General features: G+C 38.9%; 1 protein-coding gene across 4 annotated transcripts in view; it reads right to left on the bottom strand.

The window, feature by feature from the left end:
* Window positions 1–1184: 1184 nt before the first annotated feature.
* The window catches only part of plekhf2 (pleckstrin homology domain containing, family F (with FYVE domain) member 2), a 45839-nt gene continuing 26486 nt past the window's right edge, over window positions 1185–20537 (bottom strand). For all 4 annotated transcript variants that reach the window (XM_048530037.2, XM_048530038.2, XM_048530040.2 and 1 more), the window contains exon 2: window positions 1185–7310. In XM_048530037.2, coding sequence (XP_048385994.1) covers window positions 6556–7310 — 755 coding nt within the window. In that variant the 3' untranslated portion in view covers window positions 1185–6555. The remainder of the gene's footprint in view (window positions 7311–20537) is intronic.

Raw genomic sequence — 20537 nt, 5'->3', positions numbered from 1 at the left:
GCCCTAAATCAAAGTATGCTTTCACTGACAAATCTAACTGAAATCTGCTTTGGTGAGCTACTGAAAAAATAGCTTTCCTCCACTCCCACTCTGACTTCAGAGGAAAGGGAGAGAGTTAAGTGGGAGAACATGAACATTTTGAAAGGATCATAGCTGACAGTCAAACAGAGTTTTTTTTTTAAATATTGCAACTAGAAAGCTTAATTGCTACGCACAGCTATTGCTTCCAACACCAATTCCAATAACTACTAGCCAAACACGTGCTGTAAACCTTTTGTCTGTTTCCTGTCGAAGCCATGAAGCAATTGCTTCCTTCATAACCAAAACCAATCTCCATGCAACAGCAGTGACTAGCCACAGAACCAACTCCCAGGATGTAATGAATCACATTTATGACTCATATTTCAGTCAGTATTTTTCTCTGCATTCACTCCTGGGTCATGGTCACCGCTGACCGGGTCCAGCATTTACCACTCATCCACGTGACCTAGACAAGGCAACACAGAGCTGTCATCCTGGACTACTGCAGTCCTCAGTTGGAGAAACACCATAACTTGTTTGGAGGAGATCTGGGACATTGAAAGTGCCATAATCTTAACAGACTGGACAAAATAACTGCAGCCAGTTCTCTTCTTCAACACGGCCAGCTTGCTAGACAGCAAAAGCTTTTCCAAAGTTCCACTTGTAACAATAACAGCAGATGGCTGCTTAACTCGAGTGTTTTCATTAGCAAGAATGACACCTGACATAGTAAAGAAAATTGAATGCAAGATTTGAACAATTCAACTGGTTGGTCTGAAATATGAAGCAAAACTAAAAATCAACCATGCTTTTTTTTAAAAAAAATCACGTTTGCATTGGCAACTCAAATCCAAGTATCATATGAATCACAGAATCCCTATAGTGTGGAAACCGGGCCTTCAGCCCAACAAGTTCACAGCAAACCTCACGGTATCCCAACCAGACCCATCCCCATACAACCCACATTTTTCTACTTGCAGTTCGCATGCAAAAATTTATTATCCAAAGCTCAGAAAATTTGACATTTGAAGGCACCAAAACATACCAATTTTATTATGTCTTAAATGTTTTATAGTAATCTTGGTTTTTCAACTTCTACATTTTTATTTTTTCCAAAGGGACTACATAAAGTATGTTTACATTGTATTTAAATAATATTTCATTTGTAAAAACAAGGAAGAAAAAATTTAATAAGTTTACAAATATCAGTAATAACTTAGGTTTATATCAAGAGATTCACACTTCAGAATTGCAGCTTATTTCCAGCCCAATCATGTATTTGAAATGCTTATATCTAAAACTCCAGTCACTCTAAATTTACCTACTTAATGATTTCAGATTTGTCTTCAAAATCAGTACAAAAATGTATGAATAATTCATACTAAACAGAGCAATGTAATGCTGTGTTCTCTCAAAAGTAGTAACAGCATTTTCTGTTAAAGGCCCTATACAAATATCAGAAACATGAAGTATAACAAAAACCGTTAGGAATACGCAGAAGATGCAGCATCACTAAATCCTTTGGGCTTTTAACTACAAAAAGTCTTTAAATAATGAAGAACAACATGAATGGAAAGGTTAACTTGATATGCATTTTTAGCAGGGCTTTTATTGAAATGCCATTCTTGCTGTCAGAGAAGCAGAATAAATTTTGCACATTGATCCACAAGTATTCCCTGACCTGCTGAGTATTTCCAGCACTTTTCATTCACTTGTGTCCACAAGTGTTGATAACTATTAGCCTGAACATACACATGCAAATTATAGGGACTTGACAATTGTTTTAAAGCTATATCTAAATTTTACCATTTGAAATAATAATTTCCAGTTTTGCACAGAGTGCACACATGATGGATACATCCTAATGAAATCCAAACGGTTGTGTTCCTGAGGATTAAAGTGACAAATGTTTTGACTGCTTTACACCAACAGTACGATGAAGATTAAAGTCCAGTGGACAGTGGAGTGATTAGCTTGCTTCAAATGACAAGTTTATAAACACAAACATTTTCTGTCCCCATAATAATATGGGATAAAGTTTTTTTTAGACAAACCATAATGAAGAAATTTTTCACTTGTCTCCCAAAAATGTTACACAAAATGTGAACTGGCAATTTATGCACATTTGGTGCAGGTACCACTTTCCCTGTTGAATAGCAATTGGCCTGACAAGGAAATCAGCTTGTCACAGGAACACAACTGTGCATCTTGATAAACTGAGATCTCAGACAAAATGTGCATCAAGATCTAAACAACTAGAAACAGTTAAAAAGAGTTTATTTTTAAAGACAATTTTAGTTGTATTTCATTACACAGTCTGCCCTAAATCACTTCATAACTTGATATTAGTGTCAGATATCCACTAAAAGTATTTTAAGTAATGCAATATATTTTGTTACACAACGTATCTATACAGAGTACTAAGCCCTTTCAAAAAGTTAAGCTTACGCATTAACAGTCAACACCAAAACAAAAATCTACATCTCACACCTTAAAGATGAATAACTGAAGGAATTCTACATCAACATATACAAAAGCAGCTTGCATGAATACTTTAATCATTAACTGCAGAAAATAAAACATTTAACTGTGCTGAATTCAGATATTTCACTATCAAACTCAGTGCAGGATAGTGCAAGCTTCTAGATTTGCAAGAAAAAGCTTGAATGGAAAAGATAATATCATATTTATAACTTTTGTAAAATTCTCATTGAAGCAACATACTTAGCAAAATAAAGTGCCAATTTTGAAAAACATACATCATAGAAAAATGGTACACCTTAACAAAAGAACTGCAAGTTTAAAATAAAGCCATTCCTTTATATTATAGGATATCTGTAGGATGCAAGCTGAAGGCTAAGTCTAACTCATTTTGAAAATCTTCCTTAAATTTATGTACCCTTTGTACACTGATCTTTCTCGAGTGTATGTTTGGAAAGATTAGATTTTCAAATTGTGGTTTTAGTCATCCTACTGTTTCACATAACTGGAAGTAACATGACTTCCTAGGTTACCTCATGAAATGGATCTGGTATACAGAAAATTAAAAAAACTTAGTTTCTCTTGGGTGCAAGCTTTCTTTCCTTCTCTCTGCTTTAACAGCTGAATGCACAAGGAGGGGTACAGAAAACTGCACCACAGATTTTCTATTGACACTCCACGTATTCAGCTGATAAGCAACAGAAAATGGAGTTGAGAAAAGTTGTTTCTCAGGATTCAAAATCAATACAATCTTCAAAAAACGTCAGCCAGCTCAGTAATCTCGTGCAGTCATGATATTTAATAATCAAAAGGACTCAACGCACAGCTCTATGAAAATTCTATTCCACAAAGTAACTGATTAGCAACTTTGAAGTCAAAAAAACTCAGTAAAATCAGAGCGGGAGCTTAATAAAAGTTGTGTATACTAAATGCAATTCTTAATTCAAGTCAGGAGTGAGGGGTGATCTCAATTGACTTTAGATTATTGATCCTGTGACTAAATCTGTTGAACAAAAACCTTCACACTGATATGTATACACTGTTCACTACATCACTGCATACGAGCACAATGTCAGACATTCACAAGCTCAATTACAGACAAAAAATTTGGAGAATCAGCCAAATGGAACTCAGTGGAACTCATTTACTTGGGTGTCAAACTGGAGAAGAGAGTATTTTAGGTACTTTGGTACTTCAAGAAAACTACACCATTGCTGAATAAATATAGGGATTACAAATGAAAAACAAGTTAAACAGTGCAGTTAAGTATTAAAATAGTTATATTTCATGCTACTCCACATTACTAATTAACCAGCCAAGGAGAAAATATACGCTACTAAAACACAAGACAAAAGGAACCTAAGGAAGTAAAGTCATTCTTATCAAAATTAGCAGAGCTCAGGTTCCTCCAAAGATGTTACAATCAAAATTTGAATTTTGTTACGTGTTATAGCTGGTTAAACTGAGAATTGAGAAAAATAAAATACCAGTTGTTCCAGCAAATGGAAACAACACTGTCCATTCAAAGTGGTTTTTCAGTGGGTCAATGTAAGAGACAGCAACTGAGTATGGTTAAAGCTGTGGCTATAAAGATGAGATAAAATCTAATGTGATTTGCTGCTACATCTTTGATATTACCACAAAGTGAACCACACTATCAGAGTTGATAATTACTGTTTCCTGGCATTGGACATCAAAGCACCTTTGAAAGACTAAATTTATTCTCTAGAATTGGCATTTAGAAAATAATGGAATACTGCCTCTGTTGATGTTTGCTCTTACAAATACTTCACATCATGAAGATAGCTGCTGCATACCGATGGTATTAAAAACGCATAAGCCAAAAGGACAATCTCTACAGCACACATTCACCACAAACTTGCAAGACTGTCTATGTGCAGGATGTAACTATTAAGCTATTTTCAAATTTAGCTTTTTAAAATATGCTGGTCAAATCAACTTTACAAAAGGGAAAGCAAAAGATGGATAGTTTTGGACTATGATCAGGATTATGCCTCTGTTACCAGACAAATTACATTTATCTAGGTGGCAATAAAACTGTAAAACTTTACCAGTGTACAAAGGGTTGGTTTCCTTGTAACACACTTGTCAAGGCACTACATGGTCTAAGGATTTCTCAATTCCCGTTCACCTCTGTCTCCTTCAGCCTCCCTGCCAACTTGCTCACGTGCTTGCATTTGTTAAAGATACTCAGCTGGTTAAATTTATTCACTGCTTCCAGACAATTAAAACAAACGTGAATGCCAGGTTTCAGTTAATGACCTTATAGCTCAATGTTTTAAGAACAACCCATGAGGCTTTCAAAAGAACTAATTTAATCCAACTAAATAAGCATTTCATTAACTGAATACTCGAGTGCCTCACTTAAAAAGTCTTACCAAATTTAATTACACCACTGAAAGTAATACATAACATGGTACTTAGTCCTACATCAACTTTACTATAAACATTGGAATGGAAATTCCTCAGCCAAACGGATTTAGGATGATTGTTATCATACTAGTAACTGGAAATCACAGTACTATAAATGTGACCATATAATTCAGATTTCCAATTGGCGGCAAAGGTGTTATTGCCCATTTATACTGACAAATGGTGGGTTCTTGACCATGAAGGAAAGCAATTAGATTACAATTTCTCCAAATCCACTTTCAAGTCAGTTGATCTAATGAGGTAATGATGTTAAGTCCATGCAAGTCAACTGACTATAACTAATTCATATCAGTTTGTTCTGGCAGTTTGCAAATCACCATACTGTTTGAATTGAGCTGATTAATTTTTAAACAGAGCATTCATACTGCTACGTGAGGGAGAGAGAGAGATAGAGAGAGGAGAGGGGGGAGAGGAGAGGAGAGAGAGAGAGAGAGAGAGAGAGAGAGAGAGAGAGAGAGAGAGAGAGAGAGAGAGAGAGAGAGAGAGATAAAAAGGTCATCAGCTTGAAAAGCTACATATTTCTCCCAACAGATACTGCTTAAGTATTTCCAGAACGGCTGTTTTATTCCAAATTTCTACCAACTGCAGCAGTTCACAGCTTTCCATAAAATGCTTTTGGAGTTGAATAAGTAAAGGATTAATATCCGTTTCAGCTCTTTTCCTAAAGAGGCAACATTTTAGTAGCTAAGTTGGGACAGGTAAAGGAAAGGGAAGTTACCTATTATATGTAACCTGAACTATCTGAATTGCATTAAAGACATCAATTCAGAAGCGAAATGCCTCTACAATATATTAATTAATATTTGGTGTGGAATAAAACACTGTTGCCCAAAATAATCTTTCGTCAGCTCAATACTATTTGAAAGGATGAGGGTTCAGGCTTATTTACTAAACATATAACCACCTGCAGTAGAGCTCCATAAAATGCTGTTATTTGAGATTAAACAAGATATTTAGAACATGGCATGAGATTGGAGAGGGGTTCTATGAGTTTGAAACATAAAACGTTTCCTTCATTAACGTTCCATCTCGACGTGTAACATTAAATTCAGCTTGTCTGCATTGTTTAGATCAGACATTCAGTTATGATTTTGTACAAGCCATTGTTCAAATTACAAAGCTTCAAGATTATTTTTAAATCTGACCAATGTTAATATTTGACAGTAATATATGCCTAAACTTTCATCTGGCCAAATCTTAATTATTTTCTCCCACTTTTAAATCATAATTGCTGCATCCAAACATGAATATTCAGAGCAGTTATCAAATGAAATTTCAAACTTAAAATATTTAGGTAAACAGACAGAATAATACAAATGGAAGGCAGCGAGATTTATTTATTTTTGTGCAGCCAGAAAGTAAATCAACTAAAAATTACAGTCAAGAATTATATTTTTCAGCCAACATGTGTATCAGCAAAAAATAGAGTACAAACCATTAGTATATCCAACATTCAGGCACAAGTTTTGTATTAAGGTTTGTCGGTATAATTTATGGCTAATTGTCGTAGGACATTTGTGTGAAGTTAATTCATCTCAAAAGCAGTTCATTTGAAGTTCTACCCCAATTATTTAAATGCCAAAGCTGACATTTCACTTCTTAATCACTGCTGTCGTCATCATCATCTTCATCTGATAAATTTCTAGGGGACTGGAGGGAGCCACGGTAAAACTCAGAGCGATTTGGCAGAGTTGCAGTCAGCTGGCCAGTAGAGAGCAGATCATAGCAGAAGGAGCAGACACGTACTGGTTTGGAGGATTGGCTGGGAAGAAGAAACCGTTTTTCTGAACAAGGCCCACAGACAACAAATCCACATTTTCGGCAATGATGTCGACGACTGACTGGTGTGAATTTGACTTTCTGACAACGCATGCATATATTTGCCTCTGAATCAGGCACCCAAACAGCCGCGTGCTCATTACTGGGTACTTTCCCACTTTTTGATAACAAATCAGTAACACACTTGTTAATATGATTCATCCATTCAGATTTCTCAGTGGCAGTAGCAGCATAAACAGCAAAAGATTTGGTTGGTGTCTTAATAAGCCAGCCATTACGCAACTCACCATCATCTTCGATGGAATCAATTGTAACATTCTCCAATGGAATTATATGCTGTTTGTTGTACTTTTTCTTTTGGATGACAATATTACCATAAACAAGGATGTCATTGAATAAGAAAAACTGCCTTGCTTTCGGTTTCTTTCGACAAAGCTTTGTAAGAACACCTTCCCCTATAAGTACTCGACCGGGAATAGTTAGAGGTTGGCCAGCTGCTCCAAAACAACTTTCAACCATGCCAATGCGTCGAGCATTTGCCTCACTGTTGGCTAAACGGTCCACCATCTTGCTCTCTGTAAGGGAGAAAGACATGAATTACATGGCATATTTAAATGGAACTTATATTTGACTTAGTCTCTTTCCAAGATAAACGATCTTTACGAGTGACAAAACCCATTAAAAAAACAGTAGTAATCCACAGCATCCACTGCTATAGCCAAAGCAGGTATTTACAAGACAAGCCATCAAGAATAAAAATTATAAAAATGAAGATCTAAGAAAAAAAGCTACTGGAGTATATCTGGACAGTACACAATGAAAACAACGGCAAATGCATTAAATCCAAATAGATTGTTAGACAATTAAACATGCAACTAAGAACAATGATGGAACGAGAACCCTTAGGAGCATTTAAAACCAGACAAACATCTGGGGAAAAATGATGGGAAGGGACCATTCGGCTAGCTCTTTTAGCAAGTCAGGCCTGATGGACTAAATGACCTCCTTTTGCTCTATAACTGTATCAACTGAATATTTCCAAACAGTCAACCATAGTAATTTTGATTTACATTAATATCCATTGCACAAAATGAGCTTTGGATCCTTTATTAGGAGCAATGTACAAACTTGATAGTTTCAAATTCTTCAAGTAATCTTACGTATGATTTGGTAGCATTAAGAAAAGACTTACCCACTTCAACCAGATAGAGATTACATCTGTCCAAATTCTTATCTTTCCTCTCAACTATAATAGAGGACTCAAAAATCTGTCAAAAGCTCTTCTCAAAATTTTAGTCTGTGTATTCTCATCAGAACTTATATTTACATCAGTGCTACCAGCTATAGTTAAGACATCAAACGTTTAAAAACAATTAAGAGCACATGGTCGAATGCTCTGTCAAAGAGACAGAAGGAGCATCTTAAAACAAACAGAGTAATAGAAGGGAGATGTTTAGTTGGGAACAAAACATTTTCATTCATTCACAGTTAGGCCATCATTTATCACCCATGCTAAATTGCTCAGAAGCCAATTCAGAATCAACCACATCGCTGGGGGTCTGGATTCACATTTAGACCACTTGCCTTCTCTAAAAGGCATCAGCGAAGCTTTGTAGGAATGGTTGTGTGCATGCGGCTTCCCTTAATCAAAGGTGCGGGAAGTCTTATGACGGAGGGTAACGTCCCTGGCTCTGAATGAAAATTGCAATTTATTTCTCCCCTCTTTCACATTATTTCTTTAAAAGTTACTGTACTATTTAATCAGCTGCTGCTTCCCCTTTCAGGGAGGTATTTTTCTGTTGATAACTACTCATATACCCCATTCCTCTTGTACGTTACTACAACAGAAGACTTCACATTCACTTTCTGATGCAAGGCCAATCACCCTAAACGCTGCTTCTCTCTACAGAAGATGTCTGAACCATAGACTAATTTCAGACTTGTGTTTCTTTTCAACAAATTACCTCAGCTTAGCTGCTGGATTGTCGTTTAACCCTACACATCCCAATTTTGTTACACTCATCTGAAACAACCTGGAACTTGTCACAAGTGTGATGCAATTTTTCAGCATGGGTTAGGAACGGGTGTCAGGAACTTGGTGAAATATCAGCAAGCATTGTGTTTCAATACAAGTACTTACTTTTGGCAGAATTAATTTGATGTAATTCTTAGGAAACAAAGCAACTCTCAAAAGATTGATGCAGCATTCTTCAGTTAAAACACAGAACAATATAGCACATAACAGGCCACTGAAACCCACCATATCTTTGGTGACCATCTAAATTAATCTCAATGGCCTGCAAATGGTCCAAATCCCTCTAACTTCATGTATCTAAATGCTTCTTAAACGTTGCCATCTATCACCTCCCCTAGCAGTGTGTTCCAAGCACGTACCACCCCTTAAACTTATGCCCCCTAGTATCTGACATTTCCACTTTGAGAGAAGGCTGACTATGCACCCAATCCATGCCTCCTTTTATATAGTTGTGTCAGGTTAGGCCAGGCCTCAGGCTGCAAAGCTCAAGCAAAAACAATCCAAGTTTGTCCAAGATACCGAAGTGTGGCGCTGGATGAACACAGCAGGCCAAGCAGCATCTCAGGAGCACACAGGCTGACGTTTCAGGCCTAGAACCTTCATCAGAAAAGGGGAATGAGAAGAGGATTCTGAAATAAATAGGGAGAGGGGGGAGGCGGACCAAAGATGGATAGAGGAGAAGATAGGTGGAGAGGAGAGTATGGGTGGGGAGGTAGGGAGGGGATAAGGCAGTCCGGACAGATCAAGGAGGCAGGATGAGGTTAGTAGGTAGGAAATGGAGGTGCGGCTTGCGGTGGGAGGAGGGGATAGGTGAGGGGAAGAACAGGTTAGGCAGGCAGGGACGAGCTGGACTGGTTTTGGGATGCAGTAGGGGAAGGAGAGATTTTGAAGCTGGTGAAATCCACATGGGAACCCTGCAGCTCAATGGTATCAAAGCGGAATATGAGTTGCTGTTCCTGCAACCTACTGGTGGCATCATTATGGCACTGCAAGAGGCCCAGGATGGACATGTCGTCTAAGAAATGGGAGGGGGAGGGGGAGTTGAAATGGTTCGCGACTGGGAGGTGAAGATTTTTATTGCGAACCAAGCGTACGTTTTCTGCAAAGCGGTCCCCACGCCTCCGCTTGGTTTCCCCAATGTAGAGGGAGCCACACCAGGTACAGCGGATGCAGTATACCACACTGGCAGATGAGCAGATGAACATCTGTTTGATGTGGAAAGTCATCTTGGAGCCTGGGATGGGATTGAGGGAGGTGGTGTGGGGGCAGGTGTTGCACTTTCTGCGGTTGCAGCGCAAAGTGCCGTTGTGGTGGGGTTGGAGGGGAGTGTGGAGCGGACCAGGGAGTTGCAGAGAGTGGGGTCTCTCCAGAAGGCAGACAAGGGTGGGGTTGGAAAAATGTCGTTAGTGGTGGGGTCGGATTGTAAATGGCGGAAGAGTCGGAGGATGATGCGTTGTATCTGGAGGTTGGTAGGGTGGTACGTGTAGACTAGGGGGTTTCTCTTTTGGTGACTATTGCAGGGGCGGGGTGTGAGGGATAGTGCAGGAAATGCGGGAGACAGTGTCGAGGGTGTTCTTGACCACTGCGGGGGATGTTGCGGTCCTTGGAGAACGAGGACATCTGTGATATGTGACAGTGGAATGCCTCATCCTGGGAGAAAATGCAGCAGAGGCGAAGGAATTGTGAATAGGGGATGGAAATTTTGCAGGAGGGTGGGTAGGAGGAGGTGTATTCCAAGTAGCTGTGGGAGACAGTGGGCTTGAAATGGACATCGGTTTGTAGGTGATGCCCGAGATAGAGACAGAAAGGTACAGGAAGGTGAGGGATGTGTTGGCGATGGTTCAGGTGAACTTAAGGTTCGGGTGGAAGGTGTTGGTCAAGTGGATGAACTGTTTGAGCTCCTCTTTGCATCGGCACTGCCTCATGCTCCAGTCATCAATGTAACGGAGGAAGAGGTAGGGTTTAGGGCCAGTGTAGGTCCGAAAGAGGGACTGTTCCACATAACCAGAGAGGCAGGCATAGCTTGGGCCCATCCTAGTACCCATGGCCACACACTTTGTACGTAACCTACGAAGAGGCACAGAAACTACGTACATCCATGACACCACCCACGCCCTCCACCACCTCCAGAGCTTCCAATTCCCAGGTCCCCAACACCTCGTTTTCACCATGGACGTACAGTCCCTATACACCTGCATTCCCCATGCAGATGGCCTCAAGGCCCTCCGCTTCTTCCTGTCCCGCAGACCCAAACAGTCCCCCTCCACCAACACCCTCATCCGTCTAGCCAAACTCTTACTCACCCTCAACAACTCCTCTTTACAATTCCTCCCACTTTCTAGATAGAGGGGTTGGCCATGAGTACCCGAATGGACCCAAGCTATGCCTGCCTCTTTCTAGGTTCGGTGGAACAGTCCCTCTTTCGGAGCTACACTGGCCCTAAACCCCACCTTTTTCTCCGTTACATTGATGACTGTATCGGTGCGACCTCATGCTCCCAAAAGGAGCTCGAACAGTTCATCCACTTCACCAACAACTTCCACCCCAACCTTAAGTTCACCTGGACCATCTCTAACACATCCCTCACCTTCCTAGACCTTTGTTTCCATCTCAGGCACCAACTACAAACCGATGTCCATTTCAAGCCCACCGACTCCCACAGCTACCTGGAATACACCTCCTCCCAAAAACCTTCCTGCGAAAATTCCACCCCCTATTCCCAATTCCTTTGCCTCCACCGCATCTGCTCCCAGGATGAGGCACTCCACTCCCATACATCCAGATGTCCTCGTTCTTCAAGGACCGCAACTTCCACTCCCACCCACCCTGCAGTGGTCAAGAACGCCTCGACCATGTCTCCCGCATTTCCCACACCTCACTCCCACAATAACCACCAAAAGAGAATACCCCTAGTCCTCACACATCACCCCACCAACCTCTGGATACAACGCATCATCCTCCAACAGTTCCGCCATCTACAATCCGACCCCACCACGAAAGACATTTTTCCAACCCCACCCTTGTCTGCCTTCTGGAGAGACCACTCTTTCCGCAACTCCCTGGTCCACTCCACACTCCCCTCCAACCCCACCACACCCGGCACTTTCCCCTGCAACCGCAGGAAGTGCAACACCTGGCCCCACACCACCTCCCTCGCCCCCATCCCAGGCCCCAAGATGACTTTCCACATCAAACAGATGTTCACCTGCTAAGGTTTTATACAGCGGCAACATGACCTGGCAACTTTTATACACACTGAAGTTTAAATGACATTAACCTAAAGAGTTAATCAAATTTGCCATGCCCCTAATCTCCAGTTTACAGGCAAACAATTTTAATTAAACTATCCTAGCCATGAGTTGAGATTTACCATCCAAAACAATTGGCATACAAGGCTCGCAGAATTTATTCATGGCATACCACTTTAAAACAATGGGGAACATTTCAGCCCAGTGCGAAGTACATGCTAGGGAGACCAGTAGCAGGTTTGAATCAATAGTTCAACTGACCAATCCCTCATGTAGATTAAGGTCAAAGATGCAGCTGAAACAAGCACATTCTGCCACCCAACTCTTCCAGTTCCAGTTTTCCAAACATGTATTTCCAGACAATTCATGGATATTAGGGACTTGCCCTTTGGTAGAATCAATCCAAAAACAAATTATTTCATGGGTTATGGTGGTTGTGAACCATATTCTTGGACTGCTACAAGGGCAGGTAAGCACAAACAACGGCTTGCTCTATTAATCATTTGAAGAAAGAATCCTGGAACTGTAAGATCACATGAAATTGCATGTACAAACTGTTCTAAATTACACTCTGCAGACTAATACTAACATAAGAGAAACTATGATACAATGTGTATGAAAAGTTCAAATCCTAATGCTAGTTTAATGTGTCAGGATGAAGGGAATGGCTTTCAGTGAATCTCATATCACTGGGTAGTATGGAAATTTCAAGTTGAAACTCCAATAGAAGTGGTGAGTGGGTGATCCATCTCAGCATTCTCCAAAGGTCCTCTCTATCAGAGAAGCAAACATTCAGCCAATTCAATTCACTCCACATTATATCAGGGTACAACTGAAGGCACTGGACATTCCAACAGCTGAGGCCCACCAACGTTCTGACAATAGTACTGAACACATGCACTCCAGAACTTCCTGCACCCTAACCAGTTACAGCATTGGTCTCTACCTGACATGGAAAATTTCCCTGGTACCCTCTGTATACAGAAGGCAGCCACAGGGAACACCATCACCTGCAAGATCCTATTCAAGACATTCACCATACTGACTTGGGAATATGTCAGTGGTCTTTGGTGACACCGGATGAAATTTCTCAAAGTCCTGAAGTTATGTATTGAGGGGGAAACTACACCAAATACATTTCAGCAGTTCATAAAGGCAGCTTTCACTAACACATTCTCAGGGATACATATGGAGGGGCAATAAATGCTACCCAGCCAGCAACACCCATACAGGTGAATTAAAAGAAAACTAACCTAGGAACTATTATGCCCATCAGTTGAACATCTGTGATGAGAAGTTAGCAGAATACATACATGGATCAGGCATACCAAACATTTGGTCAGTTATGAACAGATCAGTGAAGACCAGTTTGGATTTGTGAAGTACATGTCGTGGCCAACTGAAACAGAGTAGAGTATTTCAAAAAGGTCATGACCATGGCAGACAACAGTTATTACATTAATAGACTCCCAGAAGGAAATTAAAAAGTTTCCAATTCCAAGGCAATAAAAGCATCAGCACACTGCCACTTGTCCAATCTCGACATGAAGACAGAATTGGCTGGAAATTGAAAATTGGATAAAGACAATAGGTATCTACTCAAATTGTAAATATATAATCTATGGTGTCTCCTAAGAATCTGCACTGGGTCTTTCAAAATTTTACTACATTAATGATGACTTTCATCAATGTTGAAAGTTATATATCTACACTTGCTGATGACATCAAGTTAGGCAATATAGTCGTGTAAAAGCTGCCACTAGACAATGAGCACTTAAATGAGGTTACAAAATTGTGTCAGGCGGAGGTCAATATAGATGACTAAGAGGATGATCCTCGGCTTCAACTCCACTTCCAACAATTCTGAGACCAGAAGTCTGTTTGTGGTCTACTCCTAAACTTTTTCTACCATTCCTAAGCAGCAAAGGCAATTCGGTCTTCAACTGGTCATGTTTCATCTGATCATAATTCCAACTGCCCACTTTAGTTCCACAATCCTTAAAACAAATCATTAGAAAAATGTGACAATCTCAATTTGAAGTTTAAATTGTCCAGTTAAGCCAAGTTATTTTCTCCGTGTAGATTCAAAATTTTCACAATCCTTTGTTGAAAGAAACACAAGCTGACACGGTCCTTGAGTAGGATGGCTCTATTTTTAAGATTTTGTCCTTTGATCAGGATTTACCACAAGAGGAAAATCATCTATCAATCTACCCACCAGTCAAAAACACTCGTAGGACCATAAGATGTAGGAGCAGAAGGCGGCTGTTCAGCTCATTAAGACTGCTCTGCCATTCAACGAGATTATGGCTGAATCCTCACCTCCATTTTCCTGCCTTATGAGCATAACACAATTCCCTTACTGATTAAACATATTTTATGTTAATAATTTTGGTGCCCTCAACAGCCCTCTGCAGTAAAGAATTCCACAAATAAATTAACTTCAGAAACACTCCGAGGAGGAGTTGTGTATTAAATGTGTAACCGCTTATTTTGAGATTATATCCTCTGGTTTTAGGATTCTCTCACAAGGGGAAAACCCTCTGCATCTACTCTGTCAAGTGCACTAAGAATTTTTTACGTTTCAATAAGGTCATATCTTATTCTTATGAACTTCAAGTAGAAGCCGGTCCTATTTGGGCTCTCCTTATAAGAAAATCACTTCATACATGAAATCAACTAGCGAACCTCCTCTGGACTCTCTCTCCAATCCCAGTTTATCTTTCCTAAGGAACACTGTTCACAGTACTCCAGCTTGGTCTGACTAGAGTCTTTTTTAATTTTAGCAAGGCCTCATTTTTATACACCATTCCCTTCAAAATAAAGACCAACAATCCACATACACTCCCCATTAGCTGACTAACTTGTGATTCAAACATAAAGTTCCCCCACATTATGTGCTGCAGCTTTCTGCAGTATTTCTCTAATTAAATATTCAGCTCTTCTATTCATGCTGCTAAAGTGCACAACATCTCATTATCCCTTATATTCTGCCAAATTCTTGCTCACTTGCTTAGCCTGTTTATATCCCTATCCAGACTCCTGTATCATGTTCACTTCTTGCCTTATTTGTGTTATCTGCTAACAATACATTCGCTTCAGATCCAAGTCATTGATGTAAATTAGAAATAATATTGGACCTTGCAATGATCCTTGTGGCTTTCCACAGCTACAGGTTATCCTTTAAAATGCCCCTTTTAACCCAACTGTGTTCTATTAATTAGCCAATCCACTAAGTGCTAATTTACACCCACCTCTACCAAGAGGGTATCTTATTAAACTACCTTATATACAGTACCTTATTAAAAGTTTTCTGAAAACCCAAGTGTGTGTGCCAGATCCTTTTCATTACTCCTGCTTGTTCCCTTAAAAAACTCAGTTTGTTGGGCCTATTTCTTCTTCATGAAACCATGCTACTCTGCTTGGATTTATGTATTTCTAAATGCTCTGCTATTATATTATTTATAATACACTCTAGCACATTTCCCGACAGGAGATGTTAATTTAACTGGCATAGAAACAAACTGCTGGAGAAACTCAGCAGTCTGGTAGCATTGGCGACAGAAAACAGTTAACATTTGAGAAATGCAGGGAGGGTACATGCCAAGTTCAGTTAGCTGGATATTGGTTTCTGATGCAGAGTGATGACAATTCCTTCAAGGGCTGAGGTTTCCATGAAGGACACGCCTGAGGCATAGTGACCGCCAAGTTAAACCACAAGCAATTGTCTCTCACCAATGACAGAACAGCTCTATAGTCTGCTAAGACTATGGTAACATTATTTTAAAGGGTCACTGGACTTGAAACTAACTCAGTTTTTTGTGTAAAGCATGACATCATATTGATGCAAATTATACACAAGAATTTTCAGCATGTTTAGACTATATATAGTTTTAAAGTTTTAATATTTAAGGTCAAATTGTGAGTATCAGATACATTGGTGAATTTGTATTTTGAATCTATATCCTACAGATCCTAAAAATCTAGGCTTTTTCTGGATCCTCTGTAAAACGCCCAAATTTATAGGCGGAGCAATCAAGATAAAAGGACGAGAATAAGATATTTACAAAGTTATAATCTTTTCCTGGTAGAAACTAAGATTCAATTTTCAGTAACAAGAGTAAAGAATCTTTCCTGTAGCAAGGGCCAAGTGCGAAGAGCTTCAAAACAGATCTTTGTCAACTGAAGAGGTCATCTGACATAAATAGAAAATGATGATACAATGTTAAATGTTTAAACAAGATAAAGCTCTATAAAACTGATTAGCTTGCAATCTTTACATGGAGTACACATTATCCACTTGCTTCAGTACTCACTGCAGCAAATATCTATTGAAATGGACTCAGTGAATTTAAAAATGTTTCAAACACAATTGATTTGGGAACAACGTTCAGAAGCAAATTTTCTTTATCTATTCATAAGACATGGGCGTTGCTGTCTAAGCCAGCATTTACTTCCCCCTCCAATCGCCCAGAGGGCAGTTAAAGTCAATCACAATGTTGGACTAATGTAGAACAGACAAAGGACAGCAGTTTCCTTTCCTAAAATATATTAGTGAGCCAGATGGGTCTTTCTGACAATCCACAACAGTCTTATGGTCATCACTCAAATCTCAATTACAGATTTTCTTAATTCAAATTCCACCATTTGCCATTGCAGGATTTGAACTAGAGAAGACTAGTTTAATAGTCTAGTGGCAATATTACCACTCCAGAATTGTCCTTAACCGCAAACATTAACTTTTGCTTCTGTCTAAAGATGCTGCCCAGTTTGCTTAATATTTAAAATAAAAATATTCCAGCTCCAACTTGTTGCTCTCTCTTCCTCTAAACAACAGTAATCTTAAGTCAATCCAGGCAATCTAAATTTTATGTTAATATAGAGCAGCAAAAACTCATCTGTTGACAAAATGTCTCAAATTTTCGTGAGGCAGAATATAGTTTGCATATATGCAAGCCTTGTGGACAGACTTAACATTGTGTCCAATTTGACTCGAGTTCTGAACAAACAGCGTCAATATAGTTTTATGAATGAGAAGTTGACAACCGTCAGACAAAATTAGGAGATTTTTGAGATTGCAATAAGTCAGGTTTCTGTTTCTTAGTGCCCTGACTATGCTTCAAACGAGAAGGAAAATAGTTCAACTTCAAATTTGACATTTTTAAAATTTACAATGATGAAGGCCATAAGCAAGAGGTTTCACCTTGTCATTGTTAATTTTCAATACCTAAGATTGACTGGCAAAAATGAGTACTTAGTACATTTTTTAAACAATACTTCGACTGAAAGTCTTAACTTTGTCAGGTTTAGTGTATACCCGCCTCACAAATACAGCATTTGTTAGCCAATCAAGCGTAAAGAAAACAGCAGGATGCCATTTGAACATAACTAACAGCAGAGCAATGTAATTTACACACCTTTTGAATTCAGCCTCTCACCTCAAATTGCTCTAACATTTTTTTATAACTAATGGCAATCATTAGCTTTAACATTAGGTCAGCACAAAAAGAACGTTCTCAAAGCTGACAAATTTGCATCATCTAGTCATACAGCAATAAAAGCTTCACAGCCAAGGAAAATGTATTTAAGTATGCCTATTTCTGTATAATTCATTACTATTTAGACAAGGAAGAAAAAAATAGAAGATCTCTGTCAGCACATGGAAAAATATTTTACAGCCAATTAATTACTTATCAAAAGGGTAGTTGCTGTTATAATGCAGAAAATATAGGAGCCAAATTGGACACAGCAAAGTCCTACATTGAAAGTGCAATAATGACCAGAAATTTAATTTTAGTGATATCAGTGGAAATATAAACTGTTAGAACATTGTGCTCTTTACGATAGTGCTCAGGAACTTCTAAATCTACCTGAGAAATTAGACAGTGGCTCAGCTTAGAAAAGTGGTACTTCAAAGAGTGTTAAACTTCAGTGCTGCACTGGAGCATTGACCGAGATTTGATGCACAGGATTCTTGAATGGAACTTCAGCTTAATTCTGACAAAGACAAGACAGAGTCCTACCACTGAGCCCAAACTTATTAACTTGACAGCTAACTGATCTTATTGATTACAAACATAGTTCAAGAATATTAAAAATTGCATCATAATGACACAAAGATGTATTAGTTCCAACAGCCATGTACATGAAGAATCTGTTGCTCCCCTTCCTTAAACACATGATAAATGTATTTAAAACAGAGAAACACTTTGTGGGTTCAGGACTCAGCTAGAGGCCAAAAGAAAAGTTAAAGGCACTGCTGTCTCAAGAAAAGTCTGAAAAAAGTACATTGTGTACTAATTCTTTAGGTTTTTGTCGGTCAATGAAAATGCAAGTTAGCAGTAATGCTGTTATTTAAAACGAAATACACAATGGATTGAAGCAAAACAATATCTAGATGGATGCACTCAAAAGCAGGAATGTTAGAAGTGTATACTTAACATTACTATCTTGGGCAATCAATAGAGAACCAGGAAAGGGTTGTCAAGTTTTCATGTTATCCAAAGCCATAAAAGACCCAGCAATGCAATTATGACCACTGTCCTTTTGCACTTTGGTTACACTTGAAAATATTACAAAACTATAGTACACAAAAAATGGCTGAAATTCCCTTTCTAGTGCAGAATGAAATGATAAAAGAAATATAAATTAACTAAAAGCATTCACAAAATTGAGAAAGCACTTAATACTCTTCCAGTATAGCGCTAGTATTGATATACTTTGTTACCATAAGTTTTAGATTCATATAAAAGATTTAAAGCAGGATATAAGCTTTAAAGTGGAGCTTTATTGGTATAAAACAAACACTGATAAATTCAGAGCTGAAAAACTGGTAGGTATTGGCTTTCTCCAGACTGAAGAATTTCGGCAACGGATATTGTTTCACTGTGAAAGCATGCAAGGGATTGAGCCACATTGTTGTTGCAAATTAAACTGTCAGGTACTTATTTGCAAATATCAGTCATACTGTCGTACAGCATGGAAACAGACCCTTTAGTCTAACGAGTACACACTGACCATTTTGCAAAACTAAATTAGTCCCACTTGGCTGCTTTTGTACCATATCCTTCCAAACCTTTCCTATTCATACATTTATCCAATAATATATTTAAACAATGTAACTGTACGTTCATATGCAAGCTTTCCAAAATTTACCCTAGATCCTTCATCAGAACCAAAAAGAAATAAGAAGTGAAATTAGCTAGAGACAGTTAAAGATCTACCACCGTACAATGAGCAGGATCTATCACTGCTGAACATCCGGAGATTCTGCAAACAGAAAAGCTACACAAAAATCTTCCAACAACACACTTAATTGCTTCACACTTCCCAAAACTGATTCTCAGTTTTCCATCCAGCAGCAGAGTTGTAATCCTTTACAAATTAAGTTTTAAAGTTGAAGATTTTCAAATGCAGTTGTTTCAGTTCACATCATTTCCATTCTGTCTCCGAACAAACATGGCAAGGCCTTCATCTACAAACCTCAACTGAAGCCAATTATTTCATGAACACGTGACAATGCCACCTTTGATTTTTATCATGGGCTAATGCCATAGTCGTTTTTCTAAATTCATCACGGAAGATAATCAGTCTATCAGGAAGTAACAGTGTATTAAACATACATGCAACAAGATAACATAAGGAAGATACAAAAATAAAAAGTTTGCCTGAGTCGACAAAAGATATGGTAAATGGAGTATAATGTTGAAAAATATTAAAAGTGCCCATTTCAGCAGGAAGAATAAGAAAACATTAAATGTTAAGCGATTGCAGAGTGACCTGGGTGCCCCAGAGCATGAGCCGGGTAATTAAAAAAGCTAGCAGGATGTTTTCATTTATTGAGAAGGGAATTGAATGCAAAAGGAAGGAGGTTATACTTCATTTGTGCAGGGAGTCAGCTGAACCACATCCAGAACACTGCGTACAGTAACAGTCACAGTACTTAAAAGGAAGAATATAAGTCTATATGAAACTCACAGAAGTGACTTTGTAGACATTACCTGGAATGGTGGGCTGTGTAATGAAGGATGGATGGACAGGCCATGCTTAGATCCAGTGAAGTTTAGTAGAGCAAGAGGCCAATTGATTGAAACATAAAAAAAGATCCTAAGGTGTTTTTGAGAAGTTGGATGTGGAGCGGATGTTTCTTATTGTCTCAGAATTGAGAACATGGAGGGTCAGTGTTTAAAAGCCAGGGAATTGCCCTGACTTAAGCGATGTCATAAAACTGTTTCTCTTGGAGGATAACGAGTCATCAGAACTCTATTTCCACTATCTTTTCAGGGAAAGTATCCTTGAGCACCTTCAAGGCAGATATGAGAGTGAAAGGCGGGTGGTAATATGGATTTGTACAGTCAAATCAGCCATGATCTTAACAAATAGTGCAGTAAGGTTAAGAGGCCAAATAGCCTTCTCCTGCCTGTTCTTGTATGCGATCATTTGAATTAATCGTAAATCATGGAAAAGAAATTAGGGTTTGTGGGAGATTTTCAGGTTGGCTTGCCATGCTAGGTTTAAAA

Source organism: Stegostoma tigrinum, chromosome 5 (genome assembly GCF_030684315.1).
Source record: "Stegostoma tigrinum isolate sSteTig4 chromosome 5, sSteTig4.hap1, whole genome shotgun sequence".
NCBI classification, from domain to species: Eukaryota; Metazoa; Chordata; class Chondrichthyes; order Orectolobiformes; family Stegostomatidae; genus Stegostoma; species Stegostoma tigrinum.
The sequence above is the reverse complement of the archived record's forward strand: the minus strand, read 5'-3'. Positions and strand labels throughout refer to the sequence as shown.